This window comes from Girardinichthys multiradiatus, chromosome 22, assembly GCF_021462225.1.
Source record: "Girardinichthys multiradiatus isolate DD_20200921_A chromosome 22, DD_fGirMul_XY1, whole genome shotgun sequence".
In the NCBI taxonomy this organism is placed as follows: domain Eukaryota; kingdom Metazoa; phylum Chordata; class Actinopteri; order Cyprinodontiformes; family Goodeidae; genus Girardinichthys; species Girardinichthys multiradiatus.
In genome coordinates, this window is record NC_061814.1 from 41,036,673 (window position 1) to 41,060,924 (window position 24,252).

A 24,252-nucleotide genomic window follows, 5' to 3' on the forward strand; every position below is an offset into this window, starting at 1 on the left:
TGCATTGAATGTTTTGGGTTGTGTCTCTACCAACTTTGCACATCTAGAGTCTGAAATTGTTGCCAGTTTTTTTCCCCCAAATACCTCAGGCTTAGTCAGCCTGGATGGAGAACAACTGTGAACATCAGATTTCCAGCATTGCCACAAATATTCAATTGGATTTATGTCTGGACTTTGACTGGGCCATTCTAACACATACTATGTTTTAATTGTAACCATTCCATTGTAAGTCTGATTGTATTTTTGGGGTTGTTGTCCTGCTGGAAGATGGACCCAGTCTTAAGTCAGCCACTAACAGGTTTTCTGCCAGGATTGTTCTGTATGTTGCTGCATGCATCTTCTCATCCACGATGAAGAAGACGTTCCCCACAGCACGATGCTGGCATCACCATGTTTCACTGTGGGGATAATGTGTTCAGGGTGATGTGCAGAATTAGTGTCCTACTTGTCCCCTGATGATGGACTGAACCTTGCTGTTTGGCTGGATTTTATTTAGGGGCATCAGATTGAAAGGGGCTGAATACAAGCCACACTTTTCCGATTTTTATCTGTTAAAACAATTGGAAAACCATATATCATTTTCCTTCCACTTCACATGTACGCATTACGGAGTCTGGATTAATTGACTGAATTGTACTGAACTGGAATTAATTGGTTTGAATTGGACCATGTGGAACCGGATCTAAATCTAATCCTATCTTACTGAAATCAGCTGGAGGCAGTTGTAATAGGAATGCTTTTTGCTGTACCAAGGGAGAGTTTGGGCGTCTTAATGTGACATTAGTATCCAAGCAGGCAGCATGAGCACATTGAACATGAGATAGGGTTTCCATATCGGATAGAATACAGCCATGTTGGGATGCAGGCGCCCTGTGAATCAATAAGAACGTACTGGTGCGACCATGGCATGAGCAACCTCAATGTGCCTGCTTTATCGACCTTTCCCTGATGATGCTTGGTGTTTCAGTTCAGCAGACATTCAACCTGAAATCAGAGTACAATATCTGTTACAGCTGTAAATTCTCATTTTGACACTCATGATGTAAATTATGCTTGTATTTAAATGTAAAACTTTAATATCACATGCATATGTGCCTATAAACCGTGGTAATCAATTGATTTCCATTTCTTCAGTGTCAGCGTTTCGTTTCCATTAATGGCACAGTAGTTTGGAAAAGCTATTATGGACTTGGGTCTTGTTCAAGAAAGCAGGATGCACTGGGATCCAAACAGCAACTTCTGCTTGGAGGACAGACCACTTCGGCATGTCGGATGATGTTAATACAGCTTCTGGAGGGTGTAACAGGATAGCTCTTGGGATGAGGAGTCTGATGCTGCTTCATTTCATTAACGAGATGGTCATTTCATAACGAGCAGCACCACCTGACCCGACGCGGAGACACACCGGTCTCAGGGCTTTCAAGACTGTCTCACAAATATCTGTAAATAACTTCAACAAACATCTATTCTTCTTGAAATCTGACAGAATATGAAGCCCTAATTTAATTAGTAGCTTAGGTGATAAAATACATGTAATTGTTAAACATTTTAAAGTTCAGGCTTTGATGGGGCTCATCTGATGAAATGAATTAGTGTAATTTTGTAAATTTGCTAACAGAATGAGTGCAGAAGTGTCAGTCCAATTAACAACAGTCCTCTGCAAGCTGTGCATCTTGACCCCCATTAAAGTCCTGTCACCCGGACGGCAGATGGCTCACACATGCACACATCTACACACAATAATAGGAGTGGCCATGGCAACCGGCTCCTAATGGTTGGCCTGGTGTGTGGTGGAATCACTTGGCCTAATTTGTTAAGTACCACATCAGTGCATCTGATCTAATCAGTGTTTCTTTATGCGCAGACCAAGTGGAGCTGCCCACGCTGACAGCAGAGCAGACATCTTGTTTAGAGTCCAACTGGTGGTTTAATGATTATAATAGATGAACCCATCAGAACCTTTTCTGCACTGCTGCAGACTGGCTTTAATATGACGTTTTATGATTTTCTTTACATTCTGGGATTTAACAGACAGCTGGCATAAAAACATGTAGTTTTATTTTTCCAAACTTGAACAAGTTCAGCAGATCAGATGTTTATATTCTCTCACAAATGTCTACAAATCATAAATAAATTCATCTGTTATTGCAGCAGCATAATCTCACAATGACAAAATTAGGAAAATCTTACCTTTCATTTGTAAAGAAATTATTGTTTTTACCAAAATCATTTGGCTGTGTGTTTTATATTTATATGGCCTTTACTCATGAAGCTCTTACCACAGGTATGGTCAGCAAACATTGCACAAGATATGATCAAATCTAAATCACAGGACATAAAACCATAGAAACAGGGGCCTAAAAGCTATAAAAACATTACAGACATAAATGATTACATGAAGATAATATTCATAAAAAGAAGTACTAATGGTGGTATAAACCAAATGGAAAAGTGTCACAAATTTTTTGTTTTCTAAATTATTCCAGGGAACTCTGGAAGCAGGTGGTTCCTCTGTGGGAAAGGAATAACACATTTTACATTGATAGAACAGAGAGCAACAAACTATTAGTTATAAAGAGAATCGGACAGATATGAAGATGGCAGCAGGAGCTTACAATGCCATGAGCACAAACAAAGTTCCTGGTGTCTTTGGAGGAGCAACAGGCCCACAGCATCAAAGATCCACCACCGTACCCTCCAGCGATTTTCCAAATGTTCAAACTTTGCTTCAGAGCAAGCTCACCTGGAGTGTTATTCTAATCTGACCAAAGCACACAGCTCCGTTTAAACTCCCAACGTTGTTCAGTAAAGATTACACGTTTACCTTTGGGATGGTGGGACAGTTGGGGCTTTTTCAGGAAATCACTCCCAAACAACCGACTGACAGGTAGATGCTGTCTGTGGTTGCTATGGATACGTGAAGACCCCAAGATGCCACTCATTACAGTTCAGGAGAGCAGCTATTTTCATGTAGCCATTAGCCTTGGTTGAATGGTATGTTCTCTTGTCTGTCCCATTTTGAGGAGTGTCACATTTATTCTCCAGGAAAGCAAGAAGTCAACGATTACTAAGAAATAGTTCCTAAACTCTCTGATCAAATAATTATTTCTTAATGTGGGATTATTTCCCCCTCGCTGACTAAAATGTGTAAAATGAAGCTACAACAATCTATTCATCTATTTATTTTACAGCTTTTCAGCCCTGTAGGTAAGAGTGTCTACATGATTCACGTGGGGCAGTTCATCCTGGCTATATTTTGAGGAAAAACTTCTTCCTGTAGAGGAGGTAGGCGATGAGCACCCACAGGGCAGTTCCCCACAGGTTCTGCAGCAAGAACTCCCAGTGGCTCTCCTGGAAGCGCCTCTCCCAGCTGAAGGGGAAGTAGAACCCGAGGAGCGAGTGGCCAACATACACAAAGATGGAGTTCATCCCTGGATGAGGAGGGGAGAATATTGCTCAGAAGGGTTTCTCAGTTTTTATGCAAACAGGCATTTTTAGTACATATTATTCAGAGCAAGGCCCTTTTGCTGAAGGTACTGTAAAAGGCTCATAAAATTACTATTTATAAGGCACACTGTTTGGAGCTTTTAAATTCTGGCTAATAATCCCGAAATCTTTGTCGCAAAGTCTGACCATAGACAGAAAAAGATTAAATGAGGAAGAAAAAGTAGAAACAGGAAATTCAGTATCTTTGTTTTATTTGAGATGTTTTTACCTGAATTATTAGCAGATAATGAGATGAAAACAAATCAGAAGGGAAATGTAATGAAACATTAAACTGACCAAATGAAAACTAAGAACAGAGACAAGCTTGTTGAGAATGAGACACAGTTCACCCCACAGTTTATGCAAAAGCCACAACAGAAGACTTGGACAGTGATTTAGCAGCCTGACCATCAAAGTGACCAGGAGTGCTGGTTTATTGTCAGAAGTATCAGATACATGTGTTGTTTTACCATGTTTTTTACCTTTTATATGCCTTCTTTCAGCATAAAACATCTGATGTCTAATGACATCTGTGGATTGTATTAACAAATAAATCAATAACTGCTCTCTCCAAATTATTGTGTATAATTTACACTGTGATAGTTCGCTCTATAAGAGACTCAGTGCTTTTTCTCAGTGTCTGAGCCAAATGAATGACAGAGCTTTTGACTGCAGCTGCTGTGCGACTGTATGTAAGTATTTTAACTTCACTCTGACCAACCATATGTAGCACTGGCTTGAAGTGACTTTTTAAGGCCAAATAACATTATGTTGTGAGAAACTGTGAACACATTTAGAATGTTGAGTGGTTTATCAAAAACAGTGATACCAAGGCAGTTTAAGCATCTCGATAAAATTTGTCAGCAGATTAAAAACCCAAACACCCAAGGATCAGTGGTGGCTTTGAAGCACTGACTCCAGCTGTTAATCTGCCCTGAACTCTTGAATGGGCTTTGCTCCACAATCCTAACAAGGCTGCGGTTATCCCTATTGCCTGTGCACCTGTTTCTTCCACACGTTTTCCCTCCACTCAACTTCCCATAAATATGCTTGGACACAGCACTCTGAACAGCCAGCTTCGTTAGCAATTACTTTCCGTGTCTGTCCCTCCCTGTGGAGGGTGTATATGACTCTCTTCTGGATCTGCTGGATAACTGTCAAGTCAGCAGTCTTCCCCATAGTTGTGTAGGCCATAACAAAACATTTCTGCATTAAATTACGTCATAAGCTGTAAACCTTAATCATTACAATTAACACTTACAATATATAAACATGTGTGTATCGAATTTATATATTTTAATTTCACTTTTAAACTGAATTCCTGACATGAATTTTTTGATGATGTATTTAAATTAAAGTGCACCTGTAATTTTAGACAGATATTTTTAAACAGTCAATCAGTCAGTCATTTTCTACCGCTTATTCCATAGTGGGTCGTGGGGGAGCTGGTGCCTATCTCCAGCAGTCTATGGGCGAGAGGCGGGGTACACCCTGGACAGGTCGCCAGTCCATCGCAGGGCAACAAACAAACAACCATGTACACACTCATTCATACACCTAAGGGCAATTTAGAGAGACCAATTAACCTAACAGGCATGTCTTTGGACTGTGGGAGGAAGCCGGAGTACCCGGTGAGAACCCACGCATGCACGGGGAGAACATGCAAACTCCATGCAGAAAGACCCCAGGCCAGGAATCAAACCCAGGACCTTCTTGCTGCAAGGCAATAGTGCTACCAACTGCACCACCGTGCTCCTTTTTCCTTAATTTTTTTATGTCTTTTCTCTTGTTTTTCCTTTTTGATATATAATGTTTAAAGATATCAAAAAGGAAAAACAAGAGAAAAGAAATAAAAAAATTAAGGAAAAAGGAGAAAAAAAGTAAAAAAACAAAAGAGGAAAACAAAAAAGTTAAGTAAACATAAACATAGACATAATAAAGAATAATTAAAAAAATATTCATACATATAATTTTTACAGATATTGATTTTTGATGTACAAAAAATGCAAATTACTGAGTTAATTAAACATTTCAAAATTTTTAAAAACAAAACAATAACTTATGAGGACCCAGACTTGGCTTATTTTATTTGAACTCAAGCAAATACATCATTAATTATTAATTCACTTAGTGTCTTTGGTCATGAATGCACAGTACCTGGGTATATGAAGGGCTGTCCATGCCACCAGCCTTTCACATCAATGACAAAGAACATGCCTCCGAGCAGCAGGAAAGAGAAACAGCCCATAGACAACACATAGGACAACGACCTGGAGAAACAGACCATCATTAACTTCTACACTAACAGCTACATTTGACTCATCACTGAAAGACAAGCTGTTTGGTGTAAACAAGAGTGTAAATAGATCCAGTCCATCAACCCACTGAAGCCAGTCCTGGAAACTGTGCGATTGGTTTGGCCTAAAGCTTCAGATGTGGATCCCTGGCATGCACCCTGTGGATCTGTGCCAGCCTTCCATGTTTCTGTCCGTCTCTAAGTGCAAGAATGTTTGATGAAATACCATCTACTGCAAAATGGCTGCCTTACTGAACCTCTTTGCAGAGAGCCTTCTTATTTATTTATCTTTTATCCCAGCTGAAGTTGGGCCAAAACGGACTCTTAGCCAGAAGTTAATTACCTCAAGACATCCAGGCAGGGACTTGTACTCAACAGCTCAATAACTTGCCTGTGATGAACTGCCTATAAAAGCCAGGCAGGTGCAGTAATAGCAAGGGATGAGCTGGGCCCCCAGAGGAAAATCACCAGGAATTTGCTTACACATCACAGATGTAATGGCGTGCTTCCTGCTGCAACATTAAAATGATTCACGTGGTTTCAGAGGTGGGACCGATGCACAGGGTGGTGCATTCAGCTACATCTGCAGTATTAACACCACCTTTTCCCATTATAAATTATTTGGAACATTCATCAAGTGTAGGAGTTTAAATAGTTTAGGAGTTCCTCTTCCCAGACTTTAATCCCTTTCCATTGCAAAGAGCTGGAAAAACATTTAGAAAATCCTTCTGGGCTGAAGAGGATACAGGACTCCAGTTTACAGGAACAGTGATTACACTGGGCAGATGTATAACCCCACCACCTCACACTGCCAACATCCAGGGTGATTATTTACAGTTGTAGCTGCAGTTGGAGGTAAGCAAACTCATGTTTTAGCACCCGTGATTTGTGCCCGCTGGAAGCCCATCGTTTCCTTTTCTTTGTGAGTAAAAGTGGCTGGATTTAGACGGTCAGGAAGCACTTACCAAAGGTTTTTATTGACAGGTATAAATCCTTCGTCTCGCGTGCACTTAGAAAGGATGGCTGCGGAGATTCCCTGAGGGTGGAAATTAAACAGATTTCAAATCGATGCTGGGCAATAAAGCAATATGTGTCGGGCTGCTAAAAAACGCGAGGCGGCAGATAGCGAGCCCGGTGAATTAACCGATTATCTGGGAGTCAAACGAGCCTGGGAGAACCAAGCCAGGAACGAGAAGCGAAGGATTAGTTTGATCCCCACACAAAGCTAAAACAATTAGCCGAATGCCTCAAACATTACAACCACTGGTAAAAAAATATGGTCCAATTACTGTTGGATTACAAAGTCCGAACGTTTTTGCAAGATGTGCCAACATCCCTCAGTTGAAAATACCTGCGGACCATTTTGAATTTTCAAATTACCAGCAAAAATAATTTTGCTATTTGGCTTATTTACCTGCTCAGCAATAAACTAAACATGCAATATTTGAAAAAGAACTTGTAATTCAAATCTGAAACCTAAAAAGGGCCTCACACATTTGCCTTATTCAAAGAGAGTCTTACAGTTTCTGCCTTGATGTTTTAGTCTATTCCAGCAGCAAGAAAAGGATATGGGTCCCTCAGACTTTGGAAATGTTTGCTGTATTTTACAAAGTTTAATGAAACCAAAGATATATACAAAACACTTAAAACTCTTTTTCTAAGGCACAATCTAGGGATTCTAACATGGTGAACTATAACCTTATTAAAGATGACTAAAATTTTCTCTATAATAAAATCTGACTGTTTTTATCTTCTGGTAGATATTATGCGTAACGGTTTGTTATGTGTAGGCAATTAAAATTGGGCTCCTGAGTATAAGCGCTTAGGGGCCATTTTTGCTTTAAACTCAAGGGGCCCAAAAGAGTATTAATCCTGCTTCGGTGATAGGTGTCTTTTTTTTAAACTCTGCCCAAACCATCATACTGCCTCCTCCAATTTGCCTTTTTCGCTTGAGGCATCCTGGTGCCATGTGTTCCACCAGAGAGCCTTCTTTCATTGCTCTGTGGTCCAGTTTTGTTGCTCACCAACCCATTGCTGGTACCTTCACTGCTGGACAAGGGTCAGCATGAACACCATGGACTGGACTGCCGCTCTGCAGAACTATGCGCAACGCTGACACACTGGTATTCTGACAACTTCTGCATCTTGGCACCACACAAGGTTCAAGCTTTAGTTCGCCAGGAAATAGTCTAGATAACAATCCAACAGGAAATTTATGTTGGAAATTATAAAGAAAAAGGTGAATGACAAGTTTTAACCTACAAAGCTTATCTGTGAGCTGCTCTGTGAGAAGCTTGGAACCTGATTAGTGAATGCTATTGTTTTAAATAGTGAAGTTCATGCTTCAAATAATTCAAAATGTCAAAACAAAAACAGGTGAAACACAGAACAAAATGTGATGTTTTAGTTTCATGAATTCACATTTTTCTCCTCAACTTGATCTGCAAACAAAAGACTTCATTTTAATTACAAGAAATGACTGAAACATCCTGCTGGACTAGTGGTTCTATATTTATTTAAAAAGGGCTTTTACTGCAAGAACAACTTCACTCGTTTTTTTATTAAAAGAGATGCAGCCCAACGCCTTAAAATGCAGAGGAAATAAAAATGAGCAGATGAATTATAAATCATCATATCTTATGGTCTTATTTATTTACCTTTATATATGACTCAGATACATGAAGAAACCTTTGTGCACCAGACAGAAAATCCAGAGCGGTGCAGCAGAATCCAGAGATGCTCGTTAGATGGATATCCATCATGTGTATAGATGACAGAATCGATGGTGTGGAAATAGCTTAGCTGGAGCTAGATTGAGTCTCCAGGCTATCCAGGCTGCAGGATGTGGGATGGGGCTGGTATGTGGGCCAATCGCTCAATTTCAATCTCACACTTCTGAGGCCTGATCGTTGAACTTTAATTAACTGGGGCTGTTGTTTATTTTGAGGAAGATGCATGGCGGCTCCAATATCTTTCTGCCACACAAAACAGGCAAAAAAACAGAGGACTGCGGCTTCAAATCCAGCTGGTTATTTAATGCATTGACATTCTGCTCAGAAATGACTCTGTGGTTGAGCTCATGCAGCGCAGAGAAGGTCTGGTAATGTCGAGAACACTTGTCTGAAGAATGAAGGCAGCTCAACTCGGCTTCCGGCTTCCAATGTGAACCAGAATTGTGTTAGAAAAGTCAATATGAGGAGCGGGCCAATCACTAAAACTAATTGGCTTTGGTTGGAACAAGAGTAAAACTAGATTCAGCCATGAGAAGAGAGAACCAAAGTAGCATTTCAGTGGGTTGCAAAAGTATTTACATTCCAACTTAGCCTCAAACTTAAATGCATTTTATTGGGATTTTATGCCATAGACCACAACAATTAGTGCATGACTGTGATGTGGAAGAAAAATGGTTTTCAAACCTTCTTCCAAATAAGAATCTAAAAAAAAATGTCTCAATTGACCAGCTTTGCACATCTAGAAACTTTTTTGTCCATCCTTCTCTGCAATATGGCTCAAGCCCATCCAGATAGGATGAAGAGAACATCAACCTTACCACAGATTCTCAATTAGATTTAGCTCTGGGCTTTGATTAGGTCATTCTGACACATCCAATACTCTTTGATCTAATCCATCTTATATATAGCCCTGTCTGTATGTTTAGGGTCATTGTCCTGCTGAAAGGTGAACCACTGAGTCTGAAGTCTTCTGCAGCCTCTAACAGGTTTTCTTCCAGGAATGTCCTGGATTTAGCCCCATCCATCTTCTCATCAACTCTGACCAACTTGTCTCTGCTGAACTAACGCTCACACATTCATATACCGATTAACAGATCGGTAGGCAACTCGAGGTTAAGGGCCTTGTCCAGGGGTATATCAACATATGGTTGGAATCAAACCCACAACCTTCTGATTGCAAGACAACTACTCTTCCTACTGAGCCACAGTCGCCTCAGGTGATCAAAAAGTAAAATTGTGGTCTCGCCTCACCAGATCACCTCCTTCCACATGTTTGCTGCGTCCCCTACATGGTTTGTAGCAAACTGCAAACATAACTCTCTGTTGGCTTTCATTCAACAACAGCTTTCTTCTTGCCACACATAAAAGCCAGATTAGTGGAGTGTATGACTAATAGTTCCTCCAGAGTTACCATGGGGCTTTTGGTTGCTTCTCTGATTAATGCTCTCCTTATGTGGCCAATCAGCTTAGGTAGACCTCCATGTCTTGGTAGGTTTGCAGTTGGTCCATCCTCTCTCCATGTTCAGAAGGTGGATTGAACAGAGCTCTGTGAGATATCTAAAGCTTGGGATATTGTTTTAGACCATAACTCTGCTTCTAACTTTCTTCCTGACATGTCTGCTGTGGTCCTTGGTCTTAATGATGCTGTTTGTTCTCTAACAAACCTCAGAGGCCAGAAAGAACAGCTGGGATTATACTGAAATAACTCACACACAGGTGGACTCTGTTTGCCAATTAGATGATTTTGGTTGCACTAGATTTTATTTGGGTGCATAAGAGTAAGAGGGGCTGAATACAAATGCATACGACACTTTTCACATTTCTCTTTGAGGAAATTTGGAAAAAACTCCTTCTACTTTGTGTCGGTCTTTCACCTAAAACGATAAATAAATAAAAATACACTGATGTTTGTGGTTTCAAGACTTTAGGAAGGAAAGGTGAATGTGGGGATGACCTGGGAAAACAATACAGCGCGTTTGGCTTGAACATCTATCTCTGCTCTATTATCTTCATTTCTTTGGAATTCATTTTGATGGTAATTCCAAGTCATTTTTTTAACCAGGATTTTAAGTCTGTGCACCTATTCTCAGTGTTACCTACAGTGTTCTAATCATAAATTGCATTTACGTGTTCTTTGTAGTTGAACTCACACTCAGTGGCCTGTAGTGGTTAAACAAATAGGTCTACTGTTTATTATTTCCATCCTGTGTTACTTTATCACTCTGTGCCTCTGGGAAAAGCCAAATGGATCTAATTTATTTCATCTCCCTCCAGCAACACACAGCAGAACGACTGTCAATAAGATTCAAGACAAGGAGACATAATGGAGGAGATTTATCATTCGAAAACTAAGGTTAATGATAATTTATTAGAACAGAATTTAAAACGATTCATCCAGAATTTTATCACAACCCCCACATTTATTTTACCTTGAAAGTCAAAGTAAAATAGAAACAGCTTATTTCTACAATCTTAGTCTTAATGTTTCCACTGTAGCAGTCTTTGCATTGGGATGTATAACTGAAATATCTTTACATGCAGGATATTTGTAGTACAGTCAACTCAAAGTTTGAGACTACTCTGTTTATATTAAACAGCTCCAGACTTGTGGGAGCCCTGCGTAAAAGCATGTTTTTAACTGCTTAGGAAGGTTTTGGCACCAAAATAGCTTAATTAAAAGAAAAGCATCATGGTTTAGAAAAAAAACACATTTTAAAATTTATTTTAATATATAATACACCATTGCCCTGCGATAGACTGGCGACCTGTCCAGGATGTACCCCACCTCTCGCCCATAGAGTGCTGGAGATAAGCAGCAGCTTCCCCGCGACCCACTATGGAAGAAGTGGTATAGAAAATGACTGACCGACTGACTATAATATACCAGTGAAGTATGGCTTGAAGAAATTATGTTGTGAAAAACAGTATCTGTAAACCCTCCAGTTAAAACAAAGCATCCAAAAAAATCCCACTGAAGTATAATTTCAGCACATACAGTCAACAAAGGAAAGTTTCCACAATAGGAAAAACTAAGTTCACCCTTGCCGTTTCCACAGGATTGAAGAGGAGTTATCGGTCAGGTTCAAGTAATTAAAGACAATCAACAGTGTGAGCACCTCTATAAAAGCAGGAGTTTTGGCAGTTGGCTGGTCTGGAGCATGTGTGTGTGTGTTAACACAATGCCAGAAAGGAAGGACGACAGCAATAACCTTAGAGAAACAACTGTTTTGATTTAGGAGGGGTTATAAGGTCTGTTCAAAATAACCAGAAATCCATTCTTGTAAAGTGATAAAAATTTATTCCCAAGTGGAAAACATTTAAGACAGCTGCTAATCTTCCCAGGAGTGGACTCCAACTCGACGGGCCTCACGTTAGCAGGTAAATATTATGATCCTTAGAATAAGGATGGCTGGTTTAAAGAGGTTACCAGAAAAAAAAAACATATTCTCTACCCAAACCCAGCAGCAAACTAGAACAGAATGACTGAAAAAGAAATGGATCCAAACCTTGAACTCACTTATAAGATGTACTTAGTTTTTTTCATAACTGTATTGACAGTCGAGGAAATATTTTCCCATGACTGCAAGTGGGCTAAACTGAGGTTATCCTTGTTTTCCTCCTGAACAGCTTGATTTCCAAGGCTGGACGATGATGAAAGCACCTCCAGCTCCTTCTTCTCCATCATCGCTGCAGGTCACAGGGCCGGCAGCTCAGGAAGTTGGCCCCTGTGTTGAGCGGGCTCCTACTGGCCCTGTTTTACCAACGAGCCTCAGCTTTGCAGCACCTCAGTGAGTGGACATATATATCCAAGCCAAAGACAGTTCTGCACATCCTGGGTGTTTGACGTGGCTGGCTCCTACGCTCATTAGAGAGGCAGCCTCCTGTTACAGGTTTAGAAATGCAAAACAAACCATGTCATGTAACACTTGTCTTGTCCCTGAGGGACACCCTTTCTGAATGAAATAGATGGCAGCTTGGTCTTTTTTGTTCTGAGACCACCCAGAAACATCATGAAGCTAAAAACTTCATTATTTTATTCTGAATTTAACTGATAAATAGTTTATTTCTTTTCGAGAACCTTCACATGTTTGGTCTGTTTCTGATCCTTTGCGTGCAGGTACCCAACTACATCACGCCATTCTTGCAGGAGGCTGTAAATAATATGCAGAACTCTTCTAATGGAAAACCACATGTGAGACAAAGACAGGCAGGGAGAGACGATGTGTGTATCCCCCCGAGGCGGGGGGATACCCATGTCTTCCCAGAAACACAGCCACACGTGGATGTTGTTTAATCGTGATGAGATCACACACATGTCCTCTGCTGAGTCCTGCTAATGAATGGCTTTGGCAACTATGACTAACAGCTAAGCGACTGGGAAACACATTGCACAGTTTACCTGTGAGGTGCAGTAAAACATCCAAACCATTAATGTGCCAGGCTCTGGGTGAGGTATGCAAGGATATCACTACGTCTGTTTCAGGGGAGATGAAGCCCCCCTAAATTATTCCTAAAACATCCCCCATAATTCTAGAAATAAAACATATGGTTGAAAGCAGATATTTACATACTGACTGCATAAAAATACACAACCTTCTTCTCATGCCTGAGATTAAATCAGACTAAACATTTCCTGATTTAGGTTAGTTAATGACCTAAAGCATTTATTTTGGGAAAGCCGACATGATGCAATGACTTGGTCAGCTTCTGACCTTTGAGCTGAGTGGAGAAACAGCTGTAGGTGTTTTATAAGGCAACACCTCAAACACACACTTCCTTCTGTGACATCATGGAAAACCTCAAAGGAATCATTCAAGATATCAGAAAGAAAACTGTGGAGCTCCACAAGTGTGGTCCATCCAGATGACTAAAGATGCCATATTCATCTTTTCAAACGATTATATGCAAGTATAAGCAGCATAGTAATGTTCAGCCTTGATACTGCTCAGAAAGGAGATGGGTTCTGTGTCCCAGAGATGAACATGTTCTGGTGTAAAATATGCGAATCAACGCCAGAGCAAAAGCGAAAGAGCTTGTGAAGATGGGCTGAAAGTAGTTATAGAAAGTGTCATTATCCCAAGTGAAACGAGTCCTGTATCAACATTGACTGAAAGGCCACTCAGGATGAAGCAATTCTTCCAAAAGCAACAGAAAAGACCAGATTGGTGTTTCCAAATTCACTCGGAACACAGATATTTAAAGACACGTCCTGTTGTCTGATGGAAGTAAAACTGAAATGTTTGGCCATAAGGAGCAGCGTTACATTTGGAGGAAAAAGCCCGCGAGCCTAAGAAAACCATCCAGACTGTAAAATATGGGGGTGGCAGCATCATGTTTTGCAGGAGGGACGATGTGTCGGCATTGGCCTCGCTATCAGCCGGTATTAATTTTTTAAACATATCGGTCCCATAGGTAAAACAGATGTCTATTTCCATCTTGTTGCCGTTTGTGTTTCTGGAGGGGGAGGGCCGTGTGATATTTGTTTGGTCATGAGACAGTGATAATGATGCAGTGCAGGATGGTGATGGTGGGGTGTTCAACTGAAGCAGAGAAGCTATGTCAGCGGTGTGGTCGTTTCTTCATGGTGTCGAAAGTGTTGGGAAATATATATAATATATACATAAAATATCAGTAAATATCAGTTATTGGTCATAACCACAATATTTATATTGGATATTGACATTGGCCTGTATTTTCATATCATTGTAACCTATTTTCAAACATTACTGTATTTTTTTGTATCTTTGCTTATGATCAAATAACAGACCCTTTTATATTGTCTAAAAGTAATAATAAATGAATTAATGAAGCCTACTTGGTATAATGATGCAAGTGGGGGTTAAGTTGCGCCTATCTTTTGATTCTAGTGACATCCCTGTGGACAATTATTCAACAGGAAATCTCCTCATGTAGTAACATACCAGGATGATGGCCCACATCAGGTATCGACAGAGAATGTGGATGTTCTTTCCTTTGTAGAAAACAATAATCTTCCCTGCCTGTGGAAAGAAAGAGGCAGGAATCAGCACAGACTCATACAGTTAATGAAAAACAACACATGAGCTCCACCATTCAGTGTGTCCATTTGGCCTTGAGTAACCAAATAGTCCTGGGATGTGGTTGTGGACGCAGCGTCCCTGATGTGGCGCTCACATTTCTCCCATCCCTCGGAGCCAGATGTGGCGTGTAAGTCATTCCCAGCCCGATTAATTTGGTGGTGATGAATACGCTTCAGCTGGGAACATTAGCGCGGACAAACACAGAGGAGGGCAGCGGACAACTGGCGTGTCGTCCAGGCCTCGCTGACTGAGGGGCTCAAAGCTTAACCGCCCACTGGGAATTAAGCAATGTGACTGTTTTTGTATGGCAGCTTCCCAGAGACCAAATGCTCATAAGTGACGCTGCAAGAGACCCGACTCTAAAGACCAAAAGCTTTCTCTTCTCCTAACCTTCTCATGAATTTGTGTCAGTAAAGGAGAACAGCTGTCCTTTCAGACAGGCAGGGACATATTCACATTTATAAAAGGGGCAGCGTCCCTGTCATGTTTTTAGGAACATATTAATAAAAGGAAAGACTACATATGTGTATTTCTCAAAGTAAAACAGTGTGTAACTGATGCTCAGTACCGTGACAACAAAAAGTGCTGTTTACCAGTTTATTCAGTAAGAGGGAATAATTAAAAATGGATTTACAGGTCCTTCTCAAAATATTAGCATATTGTGATAAAGTTCATTATTTTCCATAATGTCATGATGAAAATTTAACATTCATATATTTTAGATTCATTGCACACTAACTGAAATATTTCAGGTCTTTTATTGTCTTAATACAGATGATTTTGGCATACAGCTCATGAAAACCCAAAATTCCTATCTCACAAAATTAGCATATCATTAAAAGGGTCTCTAAACGAGCTATGAACCTAATCATCTGAATCAACGAGTTAACTCTAAACACCTGCAAAAGATTCCTGAGGCCTTTAAAACTCCCAGCCTGGTTCATCACTCAAAACCCCAATCATGGGTAAGACTGCCGACCTGACTGCTGTCCAGAAGGCCACTATTGACACCCTCAAGCAAGAGGGTAAGACACAGAAAGAAATTTCTGAACGAATAGGCTGTTCCCAGAGTGCTGTATCAAGGCACCTCAGTGGGAAGTCTGTGGGAAGGAAAAAGTGTGGCAGAAAACGCTGCACAACGAGAAGAGGTGACCGGACCCTGAGGAAGATTGTGGAGAAGGGCCGATTCCAGACCTTGGGGGACCTGCGGAAGCAGTGGACTGAGTCTGGAGTAGAAACATCCAGAGCCACCGTGCACAGGCGTGTGCAGGAAATGGGCTACAGGTGCCACATTCCCCAGGTCAAGCCACTTTTGAACCAGAAACAGCGGCAGAAGCGCCTGACCTGGGCTACAGAGAAGCAGCACTGGACTGTTGCTCAGTGGTCCAAAGTACTTTTTTCGGATGAAAGCAAATTCTGCATGTCATTCGGAAATCAAGGTGCCAGAGTCTGGAGGAAGACTGGGGAGAAGGAAATGCCAAAATGCCAGAAGTCCAGTGTCAAGTACCCACAGTCAGTGATGGTCTGGGTTGCCGTGTCAGCTGCTGGTGTTGGTCCACTGTGTTTTATCAAGGGCAGGGTCAATGCAGCTAGCTATCAGGAGATTTTGGAGCACTTCATGCTTCCATCTGCTGAAAAGCTTTATGGAGATGAAGATTTCATTTTTCAGCACGACCTGGCACCTGCTCACAGTGCCAAAACCACTGGTAAATGGTTTACTGACCATGGTATCACTGTGCTCAATTGGCCTACCAACTCTCCTGACCTGAACCCCATAGAGAATCTGTGGGATATTGTGAAGAGAACGTTGAGAGACTCAAGACCCAACACTCTGGATGAGCTAAAGGCCGCTATTGAAGCATCCTGGGCCTCCATAAGACCTCAGCAGTGCCACAGGCTGATTGCCTCCATGCCACGCCGCATTGAAGCAGTCATTTCTGCCAAAGGATTCCCGACCAAGTATTGAGTGCATAACTGTACATGATTATTTGAAGGTTGACGTTTTTTGTATTAAAAACACTTTTCTTTTATTGGTCGGATGAAATATGCTAATTTTGTGAGATAGGAATTTTGGGTTTTCATGAGCTGTATGCCAAAATCATCCGTATTAAGACAATAAAAGACCTGAAATATTTCAGTTAGTGTGCAATGAATCTAAAATATATGAATGTTAAATTTTCATCATGACATTATGGAAAATAATGAACTTTATCACAATATGCTAATATTTTGAGAAGGACCTGTAATAGTTGGAAATAAATACAACTTCCTCTAGATGTTGGGTACATTTTCACAAAGTTGGAGACTGAAAAACCTTAACAAGTCCTACGTTTAACTTGAGTACATTTATTGAGTGTGAGAAAAAAATTCCTGATTTAAACAAAATCATCTGTAAAACTTCCAATAGGAGGTTTGTGCTTTCAATACGAAGCACTTTGTCTTCTCCAGTCATGTTTCAAGATCTCGAGATTGTCCACAGTCGTGGTTCCTCACTTTTGCTCTCCTTTCCTAAGATCAGGACACAGATTTTTTATAGGATTTAGGTCTGAGGGCTCTACTGAAGCATTTGTGTGTTCATCAGGACAAGTGCTCTGGATTAACATCCTGCTAAAAGACCAGATTACTTCTATTTTCAGGTTTCCTCCACGGTACCCAACAGTGAGCATGAGGTCATTTCCCACATATTCATCCTTTGTTTCATACCAGACCCAGCTGGAGTGTTTGTTGCTGAAAAGGTCAACATCTGACCAAATGCACAGGGGTCTTATTAAAGCCCCATTAGAGTTCAGCAAAGTCAACACATCAACACATTTATGTTTATGATGGTAAGGAAGAAGAGACCTTTCCTGGGTTGCATGCAGACCTGGGCATTTTAAGGTCACATGTGGCCATTCAGAGTTCCTCAACAACCCACATAATTGGAAATTAAACATTAATAAAGTGTTAAGTGTATGTGAATTCAAATTGTTTTGCCCTTGAAAACAGACTCAGTTACTTTGTTTATTTCTACACCCTCTTTTAGCCACTCTTCAAAACTGGAAAGATAAGAGAACATGTCATTTAATGAAGGCAGCTGTCTGTTGTTCTTCATAAGCCAGTAGCTACAGGAAACATAGCTACTCTAAACTTGCCCATATCTTTAGTCAGAGCAATAGTTGAAAATTATATCAGGAATCTGATACACATGAACTGAAAGAAGTCAGTTATCCAAAGAAAAATTATGTTTGAGACCCTGGGAATGATTCTGGGTGGGATTAAAGGTATTCTGGACAGATAAGATTTTATTTTTCAGCTTGAATGAACTGAATTTATGGAAATCTGCTTTGAGATATATTATATCATAAATCAGACTTCCATATTTCCTAAAATAGGACGATTTTTATATACTACTATTGATGCTTTGCAAGCAGCATCTTCTAGTAACTCCTTTTAGAGTTTGTGCTGTCAGTGGCTGCAGTGGAAAATACTTTTTATCTGAGGCACTTTTGCCAAAAACTTTTCTTTCCTCCGATTTGGAAACATTTGTTTTAAGATCAGCTGCATCCATGCAGTCACAACGGTTTGAACGTTCTAATAAAGAGGTGAGGTGGACACATTTGCCTATTTAAGATTTCAAGCAATTTCTGAGCTCATTGTTTTTAACATGAAATTTAATACATATTTAACAGCTACAACAAAATAGATAAAGTCCATGTTGAGGCGTCACTAAGTATTTTATGGGGCCTAAGGCAATTTATTCCTTTGCCCAATGGTTACATTTGCCTCTAAAGAGAAAGAGATGGCCCAGCTTACCTGCATCCCCAGAAATCCCATCACAATGGAGTTGATTGTTCCCAGAATCCCTTCTGGGTCGAAGGGCTGCCCAGTGCGATACATTTCCTGCAAAATACAAGCGAAAAACAAAAACAACAAGCTAATTTAGCATTCTTACTTGTTTTTTTGAAAAATATGTTATGTGTTATAATACGGGAAAGTTTCCTACTTTGCAAGTAGGATATCTGAACATGTTATCACCAAATATCCATCTGTCAATGTATGCAGCTGCACCCCCAGTGCAGTTTGGGTGAAGACCATCATCGCCGATCCCACCAGCTCCCAAATACCCTCTACAGGCAAACAATAAAACTGGTATCATAACTGTTCTTATAAGAATGACAGTGCAAATACACAACCTTTATTAGAGTTCATAAAAGTAAAAATTTTAAATGATAGTGATACCAACAATCAAACAGCCAATGAATGAAGTTTGGCAAAGTTTCTCTTGATTGGCTCTGACTGATTAATCGCCAGCTGAATTACAGAAAATGAAGATTTCTTTTGACTGTTCACTCAATGCATTAAATGAAAACTTCCACTTTTTTGATCTATAGATGCCAACAAACATAATAATCTTGGATGCACTTTTCAGTTTTAGTTCAGCTAATCAGATAAGTGTTAAGGACATATGTTTTGAGGCAATAATGGGAATAATGATGTAATTTTCTTCATTTAGTGCTAGATTCCAAACTCCCAACTTGATCAAACAACCTGAAGCACTTTTGTTTTTTATTTTATGGTCAATGTTTGTTACATTTGATTGTTGCAATAAAGCAATGTTTGTTCAAATGATTCTGTATGTCCTAAAGCCCTGCAAAACTGACAAAAATCCGAATCATTGTTTCAGAAAGAAATGGGTAGCCGGTAAAAGTCTGAGTGGTCCATCTCTATAAACTATAAACACATTTAATAACCATAATACACAGAATTAGCCAAAGTAATTAAGCAGGTTGGCTTTTAAACACTGTATGCTGCTCGTGCATTGAAATTAATACAACACAGCTTCCCATTCCTGTTACAAAAATATGAATCATTTGATTAATCATATTAATCAAATGGTTTATAATGATTAACATTAACCCTTTTTTTTTTTTTTTACAAAATGCGACCCCCAACGTTTCTAAACTATTCACTATGCAAGTTCACAAAGATGGAGGAAAAAGACCCAAGAAGCAGAAGACCCAGAGCGAGGAAGATGAATCCTCTGCCTCCTCTTCTCCCATTCCACATGACAAACTGAGATTGGCTAATTATACCCTCTGAAGCATCCACCACAGGCCCATAAATCACTGTGGGTCAAAACACCTGCAACACTAAAACCTTCTGCAAAACAGATCTAAATGGAGATAATCTCAATATGGAGAGATGAGGATATCTGTTATTTTAGTATGAATATGCACTCTGGATGAATGAGGAAGTGGGAGAAACCTTGTTCAGACTCACGTGGGGCAGTTGGGTACAGGCATGAGGAAAGTGATGCACAGCCATAAAGTCTCCAGCAGCATGATAATCACCCACTGAGGCCAGTAAGAGAAAATATCCTGGGCAGCGTTCCTCCACTGATGCTGCAGGAACAAATGGATAAATTAAGAAGGTTTTATTTATTTCAAGTTTTAATGACAAACGTCACCCATTGTCAGATTCAGTTATCGGGTTTCATGGAACCTATGTGGACCAACAGATGGATGGATGAACGGAAGGATGGATGAACGGACGGATGGATGGACGGGCTGAACGAATGGATGACTGAAAGCTGGACAGATGCAAATTGACGGATGGGTGGATGGATGGATGAACAGACGGCTAGACGAATGGATGAAAGGATGACTGAAAGATGGATGGATGGACAAATTGACGGATGGATGGATGGATGGACGAATAGATGGCTGGACTAATGAAAGAAAGGATGACTGAAAGATGGACGGATGAACAAATGGATGGATGGATGGATGGATGGACGAAGAGACGGATGAATAGATGGATGGATGGATGAAAAAAACCACCCACTGAGGCCAGTGAAGGTAAATAGCCTGGCCAGTCTTTCTCCACTGATGTTTTTAGTGATGCTAGCATGTTTTGAAATGCTATTCAAAAACATGCTAGCATCCATTCAGCCTACAGCCTAGTGAATCTTGTCATTTATCCAGCACATTTGTCTGGTTTTATTGGTCAGTCAGTCATTTTCTACCGCTTATTTCATAATGGGTTGCAGGGAAGCTGGTGCCTATCTCCAGCAGTCTATGGGCAAGAGGCAGGGTACACCCTGGACAGGTTGCCAGTCCATCGCAGGGCAACACATAAACAACCACACACACCTAAGGGCAATTTAGAGAGACCAATTAACCTAACAGGCATGTCTTTGGACTGTGGGAGGAAGCCAGAGTACCCGGTGAGAACCCACACATGCACGGGGAGAACATGCAAACTCCATGCAGAAAGACCCCAGGCTGGGAATTGAACCCAGGACCTTCTTGCTGCAAGGCAACAGTGCTACCAACTGCACCACCGTGCAGCCAGGTTTTATTGGTCTTTTGTTCAAATAAAACCTCTGAAATGATTTTAATGTATTGTTTTTATTATTTAGAAACAGTGAAAACATGTTTAGAGCTACTTAGCATGCTAACATGCTAAAATAAGATGGTGAAACTGACACTTCTCCAGAGTTTGTGATATTTTCTCTCAACTGCTAGCATTAGATTATTTAGTAGTATTTAAAGATGCTGGACTGGACCCTTCTAATGTATTTTTCTGTTGTGTGCATTAAGTGACTGACAAAAGGGAACTTGACATGAATTGCTCACCGCTCTCTCTGGGATTGGTGACTGGCCCCAGAAAGTCTGCAGGAGAGACACAACAAAGTAGGTGAAGCCCAGACGTTGCAGCACTCCAGGGATCCTTAGCCAGGACCAGGACACTGGGACACAGCCAGCAACACACAGAGTAAACTACTGCACAAAGGACACCCACATACAGTACCTATTCATATTGGACATTGTCAACTGTATGTATCTCAAAGTCAAACAAGCTGCAGAAATTACTAATGTTCAAATATGGACAACATTCAGTCCACAAAGAGATGGGAATGTCAAGAATGGAGCAAGCTGATTAAAGTTTCTCAGTTATCTCTTGGTGTCGACCTATTGGAACGCCTGTAGTTGGCTGCTAGGCTGACAGATTGATTGTAATCTGCACATTAGTTAATTGAAGACCTCTTTGTCGCACAAAGTGCTGTAAAACAATATGATCCCAATCATTGATTCAAACAAATCAAATAAGAGGCGGAAGTCTCTCCTTTCGAAGGAATAGAGGAAGCTCTCACTGATGACACTTCAGTTAAATCTGTAGGTTACACTCCCACCAAGATAATTTACAGCCCTCTGCTCACCACAAAGCCGACCCTAAACTGCAGCCGTGAAATGATCGAAAGCTGCAAACTGTTACACATTAGCTTGCACTTTTGGTAAATTTATGCTTTCCCACTTTTAATGTTCAATAACAAGAGAACATTGTCTGCTCCCAGTGTCTGAGCACTTTCAGTTATAGAATAAAGGCGGTGGTATAAACAGGAAGTCACAGATACTGACAAAACTATTTTCTAGTTTATTGCTTTTTATTTTTTAGTTTCGCTGAAACAACGCTGCCACTTGTAATCTTTTTAAACAGCCACACTGTTTAGGCTTCTCTACAGTCAATTCAATCTCATTCCTTCAAATCTTTTTTCCTTTACAGAACTACAGGTTTTTAAATATTACATAAGATCAATAAAAAAGATTTTTAGTACAGAAATGGGGGCCTAGTGAAAAGCGTGTCAGTGCACTGTAAAGTACACCAGAAATGCATTCAGTACTTTGTCAGGACTCGTAAATTACTGCATCAACGTGAAGTTGCACGGAAGCAGTCAGCCTGTAGCTTCTCTAATATGGTCACGGAGCTCAACGTTCAACTAATTCTTGGCTCTGGTGTCTCATTTTCATTTTGAAAATACTCCATGGATTCTCCACGGAGTTCTCATTCTGTGCTCCTGTCCCATATGGAGTACCACAAGGGTCTGTTTGGGACCGGTCTATTTTCACACTACAATCAACTGTTTTAAGGAAACCTGGTCATTTCCAGAGGCCATTTTTACCTCCCCGTGTGTCCTCTGCATTTATGAAGGTAAGAGCTAATTATCAGGGTGAAATTTACTTCAAAAATGAAAAAAAAAAAAAAGGGGGGGGGGGGTCATTTTCATTTACAAGAAACTTTTGTATGGAGTTTTGTGGACGGAGAGCACTAAGGATTTTAAATTATTTGAATATTTTCAACATTACAATTTAGTAATATCCGTTTAAACATATCTACAGCTCAGACTGTCAGTTACCTTTAAATGCAACAGATTTTAAACCAGGAACGCCTGTTTACAGCAGACTATGGTGAAAGAGGGGATAAATCCCTCATTCAAGGTAATAATGAAGGAGTTAAATGTTCTTTAAGTTTTGAGGCTCAAAAACATTTTTTTTTCTCGTTGGTTGTTTTATTTGTTGTCACCTTTTTAAAAATGTTTTATATATAATGTACAAAACTGAACTGAACTGAATTTCACTTACTTAAGAATGGATTCTCTATAGATTTACAATGAGGTTCAGGTCAGACAAAGAATGTGACAATTGTAATCCATGTCCTGGGTCTGGGTGGGGTGGCTCTTAAAGCGTTGACTCCTACTGAACTTGTAGATAAGAGAGCAGGTACCAACCTCTTCTGATTTGACCATTATTCAAACATTTTACCACAGTGCAATTTATTTGAAGTGAGTCGTTGCTTCTGACAAAGGTTAACACCTCCTTCACTCTTGACTGACATTGAAGGGGTTCAACATATCGAGCAGACGTGACTCCATTCCCTAATTGGATCAAACTGTAGGACTGAAAAGCTGAGAACCATCCTTGGAGACAGAGGGCAAAGCTGCTCTTTCTGGTGAAAGTCTCTGAGCTGTAGTGATCAGCAGAGTCCAGCAGCTGCATGAGGGGTGTAACTCTATCTGTTTGTAATTGTCCATTACCAAAGAGCGGTTGTTTTTGCTCAGTCCGCTGCTGTTAAACATCCCCAGTTGCAGGACCTTGAGACTGCGCACTCAACAACATTTTCCTTAACCCAGTTATTCTGACATCCGTGCAGAAAAGTCCATTAGCACCAAGGATGGCTGATGTGTAAAGGCCGCCCCCTATGTATCCCAAGTGAATGCTCAAATGGAGATTTTCAGCACCAGATCTCAGCTCAAGAGCTTTAGCTTTGATCACAAATGTGGAGGTGAACCCATTTGGCCTTTTCACGAATGACTTAGACCCACATATTGTAACATAGGTCTTCAGACACTAGAATAAACATTAAAGCACAGTTTAAACAACATTTTGTGAGTGTTTTACACCTACAGGGGCCGTCTCTGGGAGAGTAGTTGAGAAAGCAGAAGCCGAGCATCATCAGCACAACTGTTCTCCAGGTGATTTTTCTCAGCAGCTGCAGGCGGTTGACTCCTCTCTTCTGCATGGAGCTGAAGGCCAAAACCACTGAAGTCCCAATTATAAACACAAACCTGCAAGACACAAGAACAGGATGTTATTTCATCTCGTAATATTTATGCAGGATGACATAGGAGCGGAAATCTCAGGATATACTTACCACGGCATGACCAGATCTGCTACGGTTAAACCTGTAACAAATATGCAACAATCAATGAGGAAGCTCTACTCAATCAGGGCTCCGGCATATTTTTCATGTTAACGTTTGATATTCCTTTTCAAGACTAAAAAACATTACTTTTACAATGTTTAAGATGTTTAGACTGTTTCAGTAAACTTTATTAATCCCAGACAGCAGGCAGACCCAT

General features: G+C 40.4%; 1 protein-coding gene across 1 annotated transcript in view; it reads right to left on the reverse strand.

Moving 5' to 3' along the window:
* Positions 1–2,041: 2,041 nt before the first annotated feature.
* Positions 2,042–24,252, reverse strand: part of si:dkey-192p21.6 (uncharacterized protein LOC565246 homolog) — a 44,839-nt gene continuing 22,628 nt past the window's right edge. Inside the window, exons 9-18 of the mRNA XM_047350994.1 lie at positions 24,045–24,075; positions 23,798–23,958; positions 21,191–21,303; positions 19,833–19,954; positions 18,556–18,679; positions 18,366–18,452; positions 14,436–14,513; positions 6,748–6,818; positions 5,644–5,756; positions 2,042–3,431 (exon numbers count right to left, since the gene is read on the reverse strand). Coding sequence (XP_047206950.1) covers positions 3,250–3,431; positions 5,644–5,756; positions 6,748–6,818; positions 14,436–14,513; positions 18,366–18,452; positions 18,556–18,679; positions 19,833–19,954; positions 21,191–21,303; positions 23,798–23,958; positions 24,045–24,075 — 1,082 coding nt within the window. The 3' untranslated portion in view covers positions 2,042–3,249. The remainder of the gene's footprint in view (positions 3,432–5,643; positions 5,757–6,747; positions 6,819–14,435; positions 14,514–18,365; positions 18,453–18,555; positions 18,680–19,832; positions 19,955–21,190; positions 21,304–23,797; positions 23,959–24,044; positions 24,076–24,252) is intronic.